Raw genomic sequence first — 12982 nt, 5'->3', positions numbered from 1 at the left:
TAAGAAAACTCAAGTGGAAAACAGTCTTAGCCTGGTCTTCTATATACATTGCCAATGCTGTCTATCAGTCCTTATTACACCCTGGTTCTCCTCTACAGAGCTTTCATCAGGGCCCTGTTTCCAGATAACCTCAACGCCGAAAAGAAAGGCAGGCCAACGACAGCGGGCAGTAAAATCAAGGTGTGTTGAGCTGCTGTGAGACGTGTGTTTGTACGCCGTACATCAGTGACATGGGTGTATCTATGGGCCACACGCCTACCGGACCTTATCACTCTGTCAGGTGCAAATCCAGAGCCTGCAGATGAAAAGCTAATTCACTCCAGTGTTGTTTTAGTGTCATCTCTGTGTTCCAGTGATGACAGTTTTAATCAGGGACGTGGTGCCATGTTCTCTCTCTAACACCCATCAGTATCTCTCAAGCACAAAGATACCGCCTTGTAATCAGTCGCATCGGTGCTGTGTCCCTGAACACTACAGCTTTGAGTACAAACAGTGATTCAGCAACAACATGTAGATACAGTTTATATGTTTTAAACACAAACTATTCTTCATCCTCTCCCTCTTCTTCCTCCTACTTCTCCGTTCAGAAACAAGCGAATGACCTGGTCCAGACGCTGATGAAGTGCACYCCTCACTACATCCGCTGCATCAAACCCAATGAGACCAAGAAGCCTAAGGACTGGGAGGAGAGCCGGTGAGTGTCTGAACACTGAAATGTCAGGGAACTGCAAAACACAYAGTCTTTGAGATGTGTGTGAAAGTGTCAAACAAAACCGGTTTTTATTACATAATTTACAGTCCGTTCTAGAGATTGTCAATTGATATTGAGCAGGATATCACAACTCAATGTTGTTAGGTCTGCTTGTTGAATCACTCACTGGTATTGTATTTCCCTGTTCTGGTCTCTTTAAGACTGCGTGATGGAGGAAGTCTCTGAGACACTCTTACTCTAACTCCCTTTGTTTTTCCTTCTCGCTCTTTCTTCCCTTGCTGGGTACGAGATGTACTGATGCAGGGTGCTGTGTTGTTGGGGCCTAATGGTCTTCCTGTTGTGAGCTGGGCTCAGGTCGGCTGCCTAATTAGCACCAGGACTGCTGTTTTCACAGGAAGCCTGGGTGCATTCTTTAATTCCTTACAGTATCCTTAGTGTCGGAACATATCAATTATGTTATAGCCTCACCATGAGGTTCATTATAAAATATAATTGATTTATTTAGATTTATCTTAGAAATGGAGGTAGGTAGATGCTGACAGATGACCGTCTTCACTGCTATATCTTTGTGGTGAAGGGTTGGTTGAGGCATCTGACCAACCTTCTTCATACATCCCAGCCAGACTGACCCTGTATTCCCCTCTCTCTTCTTTCTTCAGGGTAAAGCACCAAGTGGAGTACCTGGGCCTGAAGGAGAACATCAGGGTGAGGCGTGCTGGCTATGCCTACCGCAGAGTCTTCAGGAAGTTCCTCAACAGGTAAGGCCCTTCCTTCTGGGGGAGAGTGGCATAAAGGAATGAATGAATTCTACACTTTCAGTGTAAATCTAATTTTATTGGTCACATACACGTGTTTAGCAGATGTTATTGCGGGTGTAGCGAAATGCTTGTGCTTCTAGTTTTGACAGTGCAGCAATATCTAGCAAGTAATATCTAACAATTTCATAACATATACACACAAATCTAAGAAAAGGAATGGAACTAAGAATATATAAACTCAACAAAAAAAGAAACGTCCCTTTTTCAGGACCCTGTCTTTCAAAGATTATTTGTAAAAATCCAAATAACTTCACAGATCTTCATTGTAAAKGGTTTAAACACTGTTTCCCATGCTTGTWCAATGAACCATAAACAATTAATGAACATGCACCTGTGGAACGGTCGCTAAGACACTAACAGCTTACAGATGGTAGGCAATTAAGGTCACAGTAATGAAAACTTAGGACACTAAAGAGGCCTTTTTACTGACTCTGAAAAACACTGCAGCTGGTGGCAACACCAGATACTGACTGTAACTTTTGATTTTTGACCCCTCCTTTGTTCAGGGACACATTATTCCATTTCTGTTAGTCACATGTCTGTGGAACTTGTTCAGTTTATGTCTCAGTTGTTGAATCTTATGTTCATACAAATATTATACAAATAAACACAGTTGACAGTGAGAGGACGTTTCTTTTTCTGCTGAGTTTATATGTACAGTTGAAGTCGGAGGTTTACATACACTTAGGTTGGAGTCATTTAAAACTCGTTTTTCAACCACAAATTTCTTGTTAACAAACTATAGTTTTGGCAAGTCGGTTAGGACATCTACTTTGTGCATGACACAAGTAATTTTTCCAACAATTGTTTACAGACAGATTATTTCACTTATAATTCACTGTATCACAATTCCAGTGGGTCAGACGTTTACATACACTAAGTTGACTGTGCCTTTAAACAGCTTGGAAAATTCCAGACAATGTCATGGCTTTCGAAGCTTCTGATAGGCTAATTGACATCATTTGAGTCATTTGGAGGTGTACCTGTGGATGTATTTTAAGGCCTACCTTCAAACTCAGTGCCTCTTTGCTTGACATCATGGGAAAATCAAAATATATCAGCCAAGACCTCAGAAAAGAAATTGGAGCCCTCCACAAGTCTGGTTCACCCTTGGGAGCAATTTCCAAACGCCTGAAGGTACCACGTTCATCTGTACAAACAATAGTATGCAAATATAAACACCATGGGACCACGCAGCCGTCATACCGCTCAGGAAGAAGACGCGTTCTGTCTCCTAGAGATGAACGTACTTTGGTGCGAAAAGTGCAAATCAATCCCAGAACAACAACAAAGGACCTTGTGAAGATGCTGGAGGAAACAGGTACAAAAGTATCTATATCCACAGTAAAACGATTCCTATATCAACATAACCTGAAAGGAAGGAATCACTGCTCCAAACCCGCCATAAAAAAGCCAGATTACGGTTTGCAACTGCACATGGGGACAAAGATCGTACTTTTTGGAGAATCTCCTCTGGTCTGATGAAACAAAAATAGAACTGTTTGGCCATAATAACCATCGTTATGTTTGGAGGAAAAAGGGGGAGGCTTGCAAGCCGAAGAACACCATCCCAACCGTGAAGCACGGGGGTGGCAGCACCATGTTGTGAGGGTGCTTCACAAAATAGATGGCCTCATGAGGAAGGAAAATTATGTGAATATATTGAAGCAACATCTCAAGACATCAGTCAGGAAGTTAAAGCTTGGTCGCAAATGGGTCTTCCAAATGGACAATGACCCCAAGCATACTTCCAAAGTTGTGGCAAAATGGCTTAAGGACAACAAAGTCAAGGTATTAGAGTGGCCATCACAAAGCCCTGACCTCAATCCTATAGAACATTTTTGGGCAGAACTGAAAAAGCGTGTGTGAGCAAGGAGGCCTACAAACCTGACTCAGTTACACCAGCTCTGTCAGGAGGAATCGTCTGATCCACTGGGAATGTGATGAAAGAAATAAAAGCTGAAATAAATCATTCTCTCTACTATTATTCTGACATTTCACATTCTTAAAATAAAGTGGTGATCCTAACTGACCCATGACAGGGAATTTTTACTAGGATTAAATGTCAGGGAGTGTGAAACTGAGTTTAAATGTATTTGGCTAAGGTGTATGTAAACTTCTGACTTCAATTGTATGAGTCTCTTTCGTGTGACACTGCCCTGCCCTCCCAGAATAAGAATAGCGATTGGTTTTGAATGCCCCTATCCCAGTCAGCAGCATAGGGTAGGGCGGTCTCTCTCATCTCTCTCAGGAAAAGGACACAGGGTCGGCATTTGCARGCAGTCGGGAAGTGCTCACTTTGCTAATGTTAGTGTTGGCAGGCTCGAAGGAACAGGCTGTGGGGTGTGCTGAGCCTGCTGATGAGAACCACTGCTATAGAACACAGGGAGAAGTCAGGGCTTCTGTTGTTGGATTTATACACATACTGTATAAGAGTCATCGTGAAAAATCACTGCTGAGTTTAGAGTTTGGTTACTGTATTGTTAGACTTGTGGTGTGGTGAATGTATTTTCTTAATGCGCCCCAGGCCTCTTTCTTCTCCCTTGCATCATATAGGACAAGGATAGCAATAGTATACGCTTAATCTCTCGCAAATGCTGCAACAACATGTCCAAATGTTCAAAATKAGTGTTTAGTTGTGGATTTTTCTCTCAATTTTTCTCTTCATCTAATTATCTCTCTCTCCCTCATTATGTTCCTCAGGTATGCCATCCTGACTAAGGAGTCGTGGCCTACATGGCGTGGAGATGAGAAGCAGGGTGTTCTTCATCTCCTACGTGCAGTCAACATGGACCAGGACCAGTTCCAGCTTGGATGCACAAAGGTCTTCATCAAAGCACCTGAGTCGGTAAGACTCACCCCTCTCTGACCTGCCTATATACAGTTAGACCATTCTTGTCTCTGACCTGCCTACATACAGTTAGACCGCTGCTCTCTGACCTGCCTACATATAGTTAGACCATTCCTCTCTCTGATCTGCCTACATATAGTTAGATCGCCCCTCTCTGACCTGCCTATATACAGTTAGACCGCCCCTCTCTGACCTGCCAACATACAGTTAGACCGCCCCKCTCTGACCTGCCTACATACAGTTAGACTACTCCTCTCTCTGACCTGCCTACATACAGTTAAACCACTCCTCTCTGACATGCCAACATACAGGGAATATGTACAGTGAATATGTACTGTAAACTGGCCTCTTCCAGTAAGTATACCCATTCAAGTAACCCATTCCATGAAACTGTACCACCAACCTGCCTTCGTCCAATGAAAATACCACCTACCTAACTTTCTTCTAATAGGTTAGAACAGGCGTAGAATTAGACCTCTCATAGGCTGCAGGCTGCCATGGTGTTGTTGGCATGTGCGTTGGCATGCAATAATTCTGTTGTCAGGGAGAGAACTCAAGAGTTTTTAGACTGAACACCATAAAAGGTAGTAAAGTAGTATGCAGGAACATGTCAGTATATCTGTGATTGGGGAGCAGGAAGGAGGGGGTTAGACCCAGCTCTGGTGCCCACGTCAGAGCTTTTGAGTCAACACTACACTGGAACTCATACACAAGTGCGAGTCTGTGGTCAAGGAGGTGGTGGGACATTGGAGGGTGTTTTTTCCACCGTAACTGCACTTTTTCCCACTGCTCCAATGAAAGCCGTGCTTGTGGCTAGCCCGTGAGATCACTTATTGACATCTGTACACACATGCGTGAAGATACATTACATAGTCCTGAATCAGGCCTTGTGTGATTTCAGCAGCAGACTGCCAAGTTCCCTAGCCCCCCTCCCCCCTCATTGCCCTCCTTAGCCGATGTGACTGAGGTGTGCTTATGAAACACAAATATCACACGGGCTGACCCTGCGATTACCCAGCTGCCAGGCTTCTCAAAACAAACCTCCCTCTGATAAGACGCTGACACAAAGTCATTAGTTCATGGCTAAAGCATTATTTTTTCTCTTCATACAATTAGATGACATAGTTTGAGTCCAGGCCAAGAGTAGAATCACTCTCTCTTCAGAGTAGACTGTCTCACAAGGTGCTAATGGTTAGCCCTGTAAGACACTGTCAGAGGTTTCACAATGTCAGGTGCTGCTCAGAGTTAAAGGTCTGGATGGCTTAAGTACACTCCCAGCCCAGGTTAAACACTGGCTCCACAGTCTCTTTAACAGTCATCTCCTTCCTTTCATAGTAATTTTTATCCTCACTATTGTTTTTTCCCATTTTATTTTAACATGTATAAAGCAGTCTTCATTTTTATAAATCAATCATACTTTATATTCTATTATGAACATATTACTCATACTTGTTTTTATTCCTCTTTTTTTTATACCATTTTTAAATTTGTTATTGTTATTTTACTGCATTGTTGAGGAGCGTTAACAAGCAGGCATTTCACTGTACCGTGTGCATGTGAACAATAAACTTTGATTTGATTGGACATTCGGATCTAGTTTGAATGTGTTTAGTAACTAAAGGGTAATTTGATGTAAAGTGATAGGACAAGACTGAGCCTGTGTGGCCTGTACCAGGGGTGTGGCAGTGCCAGGGCTGCATTGGGTACGTGTGAGTGGGCATGATGTTTAGTCTGGGACAGGGCAGGGGGAGATTTGATGCTGGGTGTCTGGGGAGCCATCAGGAAATGAGAGGGAGGGAGCAGAGCCAGGGTGGGCTTAGGACTTGATAGCACACCCACCCATAGCACTGTTACTACTGTAAATGGGTCTGGACATTGGAGAAAATAGTGTATTAGGCAAGGCTCCTTTCACTGGATGGCTTATCTATCCATAACCCATTTAGTCAAAGTGTTATCAAAACAGTTCACTTTTCGCTTTGGAGAGAACATTATAGTGTTATGCTATTATATACTCATAGGAATTTGAAAAAACCTGACAACTTGCAATTGTGTTTGTCTATTCAGATTTCTACAAGCATTAACAGTATGTCTGTTCAGTCATCCCTGTCATTGTATTTGGGTGGGTCTGTACACTGAGGTATGCACAGTATGTTTTGCTGTTACAGGTTGTTCAGGTATAAATGTTTTCATATCTGTGCCTCTTTCTACAGCTCTTCCTGTTGGAGGAGACGAGGGAACGTAAGTTTGACAGCCACGCCAGGGCCATCCAGAAAGCCTGGCGCAAGTATGTGGCCCGCAAGAAATACGTTCAGATGAGGGAGGAAGGTGAGTGACAATCACGTTTTCAAAAAAACGAAATAGTCTAATCATCATGATTAATATTCAAACTTAGATGTCAAACAGTGTCAAGGTTCTGGTCTAATGCTTCTAAAAATGAACTGAATTGAGACTATATGTATGCATTCTTGTCTGACTGCCTGTCCCTGTGTGTCCATTCCCAGCCTCTGACCTGTTGGTGAACAGGAAGGAGAGGAGGAGACACAGCCTCAATAGGAACTTTGTGGGGGACTACCTCGGTATGGACGACAGGCCTGAGCTACGACAGTTCCTGGCCAAGAGGGAAAAGATTGACTTCGCTGACAAAGTCACAAAATACGACCGTCGCTTCAAAGTAGGTGTCTTGAACAGCAGAATTCTCTGTTTGTTTGTTTCTGATATTGTTAGTCCAATGACAATTTGTCTCCTCTCTGTGTGTTTCCAGGGCATTAAGAGAGACTTGATCCTGACCCCGAAGTGTATGTACCTGATTGGKAGAGAAAAGGTGAAGCAGGGCCCTGAGAAAGGTCAGGTGAACGAGGTGCTGAAGAGGCGGATTGATGTGGAGAAGATCCTAGCTGTGTCTCTCAGGTAAGACCCAGATATTATGACCCAGGTCCCAGGCGCCAGGAGAGGCTGGCAGGGTCTGCCTAGCCCCATACTGACTGTTTAGTGTTTATTCCCCTTAGGCAGTAAGAACACACAGGACCAGCAGACTCAAGGCCTCGCAAAGTCAGCTAGTTAAAGTGTAACGCTTTTCACCAGCAGTCACAAATAGATAGTTGCACAATGTACTGTACATAAAGACTATTGGTCTTGTCAGTGATGTCATCCAAACGGTTGTACATTCATGGTATCTGGGTTTCGGTATGTTCAAGTACAAAAGATACTACTCACTGGGTCTCAATAGGGAAGTTGATAAACAGCTCAGGAATCAGCCCCCCAGTACACATGAGATTGTTCTGTCAGCTCACAGAAACCCACCATGTTAAGCTACAGCTATCTGCAGAAGCTACAAAGTCTGGATGTACGATCACTCAAGTCTTCATGTTCCTTTAAATATCACACATGGGGTATTACAAACATGGAAAAGATTCAAACCTCTTCTTTTATATATCTGCTCTTGTGGGTGTGTAAAGGCTATATGAATATGAACACAACTACAAAGTACGCTTCAGAGTAATTATTTTATTCTGCCTTTATTTTACCAGGCAGGTCAATTAAGAACTTATTTACAATGACGGCCATTTGTTTTGTTGAAGTCACCAGTAAAGACAAATAATACTGACAGCATCAGCCCAGAGGTCAGGTCAATTATTACGACCCACATTACTCTGTGACCCACTAAGCTTGACATTTGCATATAACCAGCGAGGAAAAAAATAAAGAAAAAAAACTTGACTGGTCAAAGCCGTGTTTAACACTCAACTAGATTATGAGTGTAACTTTGGAACTTGTATGATCATTTAGCTTGTTGAATGTTGCACATGATTTGCATGGGGCTTTGTTTTTGGTGGGGACATTATAGAAGACTTTGTAGAGGCTTTTGAGTCTGTGTGAGTGATTGGGGGGTTGTGGGTAATATGAACCAGGTGGTGCTGGGAGGGAAAGCAGGCATTGTAAAAAGCTCATTGGAGAAGACTTTAGTTCATTGGGGGGAAACAGTGCATCGCTGTGTGAGTTGCAGGAACAGGTTTCCCTCTCTCCTTAGTTACCTGCTGCTTTGTCTCTCGCTGGTTATATGCAAATGTCAAGCTTAGTGGGTCATGACGTAATGTGGGTCGTAATAATTTACCTATGCTGACCTCTGGGCTGATGCTGTCAGTATTATTTGTCTTCACCGGTGACTTCAACAAAACAAATGGCCGTCATTTTAAATAAAAATTTGTTCTTAATTGACCTGCCTGGTAAAATAAAATAATTCATCTGGGCCGTTTACATGCAAATGTACTATATTTACCTGACGATAGAATCAAATGTCGAATTCACAATCACTCTCTATCAGTTCAAATCAAACTTTATTCATATCTGTCACATTACAGTGCATGTCACAAAGTTGCTCCCCCAGTCCCAAATGATTGGTCTGTCCCTGTCCCTCAGCACGATGCAGGACGACCTGCTGATYCTGCATGAGCAGGAGTATGACAGCCTGCTGGAGTGCACCTTTAAGACCGAGTTCATCAGCCTGCTGGCCCGCAGGTTCGAGGAGAGGACCCAGAGGAAGCTGCCGCTCAAGTTTGGCACCACGTACGTGCTGAAAACACAAACATACCTTTAAACAGACAGTGTTATATATGGGTGGAGCGGAAGTAGACAAAGCTTTGGTCAACATTATTTACAATACTCTGGGGTWGTTCTGGAAATACTGCTTTTGATTTGGTACTGAGATAACGGATGACATTTCTCTGGCAGTTTCCAGTGGATGGTTTGAGTCAGTGGTTGTAAGGGAGATCTCTCTGCTCTGTCTCTCAGACTGGAGCTGAAGCTGAAGAAGGAGAACTGGGGTTTCCTGAGTGGAGGCGGCTCCAGACAGGTGATGTTTGTCCAGGGCCAGGGGGACGTGGCTGTCACAAAGCCCTCCAGTAAGACGCTGCAGGTCAGCATTGGAGCCGGTCTGCCCAAGAACACACGTGAGTATTACAGGAGTAGTGTGTACCATCCCTCCACATCAGGATTCAATCGACATGGTGTTTTCCTAGTGTTGTCTGAAACATGCTGTTTACTGACTTAGAGTCCCCTTTGTAGGTCCCACCAAGAAGAGCTTCACTCAGAGTCGCTCCARCGTGTCCAGAACCCATCAGAACACTCCCACACGGGCTGCCCCTGGGCCTCCAGGTAGAATAATCATTAGCTGATGTAGGCCCTCACCCCTGAACATAATAAAGCAGTTAGCAACAGTTAGCTGTTTCCACTTGATGACAACCATCTTCCTCTTTGTCACAGTTGCCTATCAGAATGGTGGTCCGAAAAACACCAACCACATAGCCAATCAGAGGAACGCCTCACAGCATTCCAATCAGAGGCCTCCGTCAACAGGCAATGGGTCCCGCCCCTTTCTACCCAACAACGTCATTCTGAAGGAGAGAGGCAGCARCCATCCTAAGCCCAACCAGCCAAACCTGGACTGTCTCAAGGTCCCTGACCAGGGGGCGGCAGGGTGAGTACTGGCAGCAATAGCCCTGATTACCTCCCAATACAGAGCCCTAAGAACTGATAACTATAATGACTTACTATACAGATACGTTTGCTCTTACATAAACATGTAAATACTGAGGATGAGTATGGTGTGTAACATGGTTTGTGTCAGTATGGTGCAGTGCTGTTTCGGTGTGTGAGCGTGCACGCACGCACACACACACACAGTGTCCTGCTGTAACTTGGATGATGTATTCCTTTATAGTAACGGAGGCGCCCGGACAGCTTCGAATGGAGGAATGTGAGTCTGAGTGTTTGCGGTGTGTTGGATGATGGTTCAGACCTTAGCCAAGCCAGGCGCAGCTCACTGGCATGATGTGTATCTCTCCCTGGCTCTCCTGTAGCTAGATGCTCTCCTTCTTGCTTGTAGACATCTCTCTAACAGCTGATGTTGAATCAGAAGAAGGCAAAACCTATCATCTGATTGGACGAAACTACAGAAAAAAGTCTGAGCCCAGTAACATGCTATCAATCATTCTGTTGTTGAAGAGTCATTTTGCTCCAGAATTATACCTTCAAAGGCATGATATGGATTCCTGATATGGAATCTATTCTCATATAATATCGCTAGATCCCACTGCTTGCAAATTACTGGGCTTACTTTTTTCTCCCAAAATTGGGTCTGGTGTCAGCTAACATGGAAAACCTTTATTGGGTACGTCTCAATGGTTTTGAGATATCCTGGATACAAATCTTGGGGAAGCAAGATATAACTTTTTTATTGGTGATTAATTTGGTGTGATAGTTTGCTTATTGGTTGACTTCGTGAAGGGGTTGTGTGTGTGTATTTTTCATCTCTAGCCTTCTCAAATGAATTCACTGTATTTACAAACTACTTTCCAGTGTTTTACACCCCATAATACCATGTGGTGATTTCCAATGAGACTTAGCCCCACACCATGGAGTTACCAGTGTGTTATGCTAATGTGAGCTCTAATGTTATTGTGTTTCCACWATAACTAGTCTTTAGTATGACACTAAAGACTTGTGGTGTGCATAATCAACCACCTTTGCATCTTTCAAAACTATTGCTTTGTGAGAAGGTGTTAAAGTTCACTGTTAGCCATTGTTATGTACTGTAAGTACCAGCTGAAAAGTACCCAGGGCCTTGCCTYGGCTCCAATGCAGAGCAGGTCCGCCGGAGCCATGGCCCAGTGAGACATGGGTRCCRGCCCGCGTAGATGGAAACACAAAAGTCTGAGCGTTCTGGGTAAAACACTGGGGTAAATCCTAATTGGAAAGGCACCAATAGTGTTGGTACTGAGACAAATCTATGGGATGGCTCGCCATCTTGTGGTAGAGCTGTGCATATCAACTTCTATTTAGTTATGTGTCTTTGAAAGAAACAATGGAGTAAGCACATACCAATCCAATAATAACTACCACACAAACTCACATGGTATGTTCTTTCATCCCAATATCGATAACTTCACATCCTTTGCTAAAGCCACACAATAACCAGAAGCTTTCCTAATGACTGACTGTAGTGTTCTAGTCAGCCAGTAGAATAGTGTCACACTAATGAAGGATAGGAGACTTTCTTTTCTTTGATAACTAAGGCTCGCTCCTGTTGTCTTTCTCTTTATTCCTCAGTGTCCAAAGACAGTCGGTCAGTAGACCACCCCCAGGTGGGGGGCGACCCAAACCTGCCCCCAAACCCAAGCCCCAGGTGCCCCAGTGCAAAGCCCTTTATGCCTATGATGCTCAGGACACAGATGAGCTCAGCTTCAATGCAGACGACGTCATCGACATCATCAAGGAAGGTAATATACAGGAGGCAGAAATCATACCGTCATCGCACAAAGGGAAAATTATTGGATTTTGTTTGGTGCGGGGTGCACAAAACATTTGCAATTTAACGCTTTCACATTTTTWAAAAATGTAACACTTTAGTCCCACTGTAAACTAAGTCTTCTTTCTTGGTCAGATGCTTCTGGCTGGTGGACGGGGAGGCTACGGGCAAAGCAAGGCCTGTTCCCCAACAACTACGTCAGCAAGATCTAGGAGCTGCATGAAGAACAGCTGACTGTCAATCACCAGGAGAGAAGTACAGACCGGAGATAGAGCTACCAAACAAAACAGAGATTTTGTGAGACCGAGAAGAGAGAAACTGACATTTTCTCCACTCCTGCATTGTAGCCTTCTTCTGGATGTAACTTCCTGTTATTCTGGACAGACAAGAGGAGCGTCAGGCTTGCAATGAAGTTCTATTTTTATGGGGATCTGAGGACAATACTTTTTTGTCCAGGGGCAAATTGCTACTCAATCCCTGTGAGCACTGAACAAAACTATTTATTGTATTTATATAGCTTTCTACATTCTCCCTTCCCTTTTTCACTTCGCTATGGTTTCATGGTGATATTTTGGATGCATGATATGTGGAACCAGGTTGTAATTACATTTCTCATTTTGGAAATGAAAGGGTTTTAACATGAATTCGGGGTTGTTTCCAAGAAGCCACTGTCTGTTTTAGTTCAATATAGTTTTCAATGGGGATTTGTGCTGCTAAGATGAATTTACAGATGGTATTGGCTATAGAAATCTGTTGACAAATTTCTGCATAAAATGGACATTAATAGTTCATTGCACTGTGATTTTATAAACTTCGGCAATGCATTTCCCTAGAAAAACAATGATCGAATGTGTTTGTTAACCAATTCTTATTAGTCAACTAAACGGATGCAATCACTTTCGGGAAAAGGAAATGCAGTGTGACAAAGGTAAATGTCTTCAGGAATCTCCCCGCTCTTATTTCCAGAACTGTAGGGCCACACTGTATATTGTCTGGTTTATAAGCACTTTATCAGTAGCTACAGGTACTAACTTGGACAGACTTAACTCCTGCCACAGCTAGTAATCCTTGGATGTTTTGAAAGATTGCCAAACTAGTGATGGGCCTAGTTACTGGAGGATAATTTGTTTACAGATCTAAAATGCCTGTATGTGCATCTTTTGACATTTAGGAATTAAGTCAATACTTTGTTACAATTTAAATTAAGTGTTTCACTGCAGGATTTAATTTTTATTCAAAGTTCTCTGCTTTTGATATTTTCATTTCCATGTAGATTTAAGTGCACAGTATGGGTCATT

The 12982-nt window shown here is 43.2% G+C and overlaps 1 protein-coding gene across 3 annotated transcripts in view; it reads left to right on the top strand.

Moving 5' to 3' along the window:
* The window catches only part of myo1ea (myosin IEa), a 56728-nt gene extending 44361 nt beyond the window's left edge, over positions 1–12367 (top strand). For 2 of the 3 annotated variants that reach the window (XM_024140811.2, XM_070440185.1), the window contains exons 16-29: positions 99–180; positions 588–694; positions 1372–1470; positions 4234–4378; positions 6592–6706; positions 6883–7052; positions 7143–7288; positions 8798–8944; positions 9170–9327; positions 9443–9532; positions 9641–9854; positions 10098–10133; positions 11486–11655; positions 11820–12367. In XM_024140811.2, coding sequence (XP_023996579.1) covers positions 99–180; positions 588–694; positions 1372–1470; positions 4234–4378; positions 6592–6706; positions 6883–7052; positions 7143–7288; positions 8798–8944; positions 9170–9327; positions 9443–9532; positions 9641–9854; positions 10098–10133; positions 11486–11655; positions 11820–11896 — 1756 coding nt within the window. In that variant the 3' untranslated portion in view covers positions 11897–12367. The remainder of the gene's footprint in view (positions 1–98; positions 181–587; positions 695–1371; positions 1471–4233; positions 4379–6591; positions 6707–6882; positions 7053–7142; positions 7289–8797; positions 8945–9169; positions 9328–9442; positions 9533–9640; positions 9855–10097; positions 10134–11485; positions 11656–11819) is intronic. The other variant, XM_024140813.2, reaches the window with a different exon arrangement.
* Positions 12368–12982: the final 615 nt, after the last annotated feature.

This window comes from Salvelinus sp. IW2-2015, unplaced genomic scaffold (assembly GCF_002910315.2).
Source record: "Salvelinus sp. IW2-2015 unplaced genomic scaffold, ASM291031v2 Un_scaffold2289, whole genome shotgun sequence".
In the NCBI taxonomy this organism is placed as follows: Eukaryota; Metazoa; Chordata; class Actinopteri; order Salmoniformes; family Salmonidae; genus Salvelinus; species Salvelinus sp. IW2-2015.
This window is presented reverse-complemented; position numbering and strand designations above follow the sequence as displayed.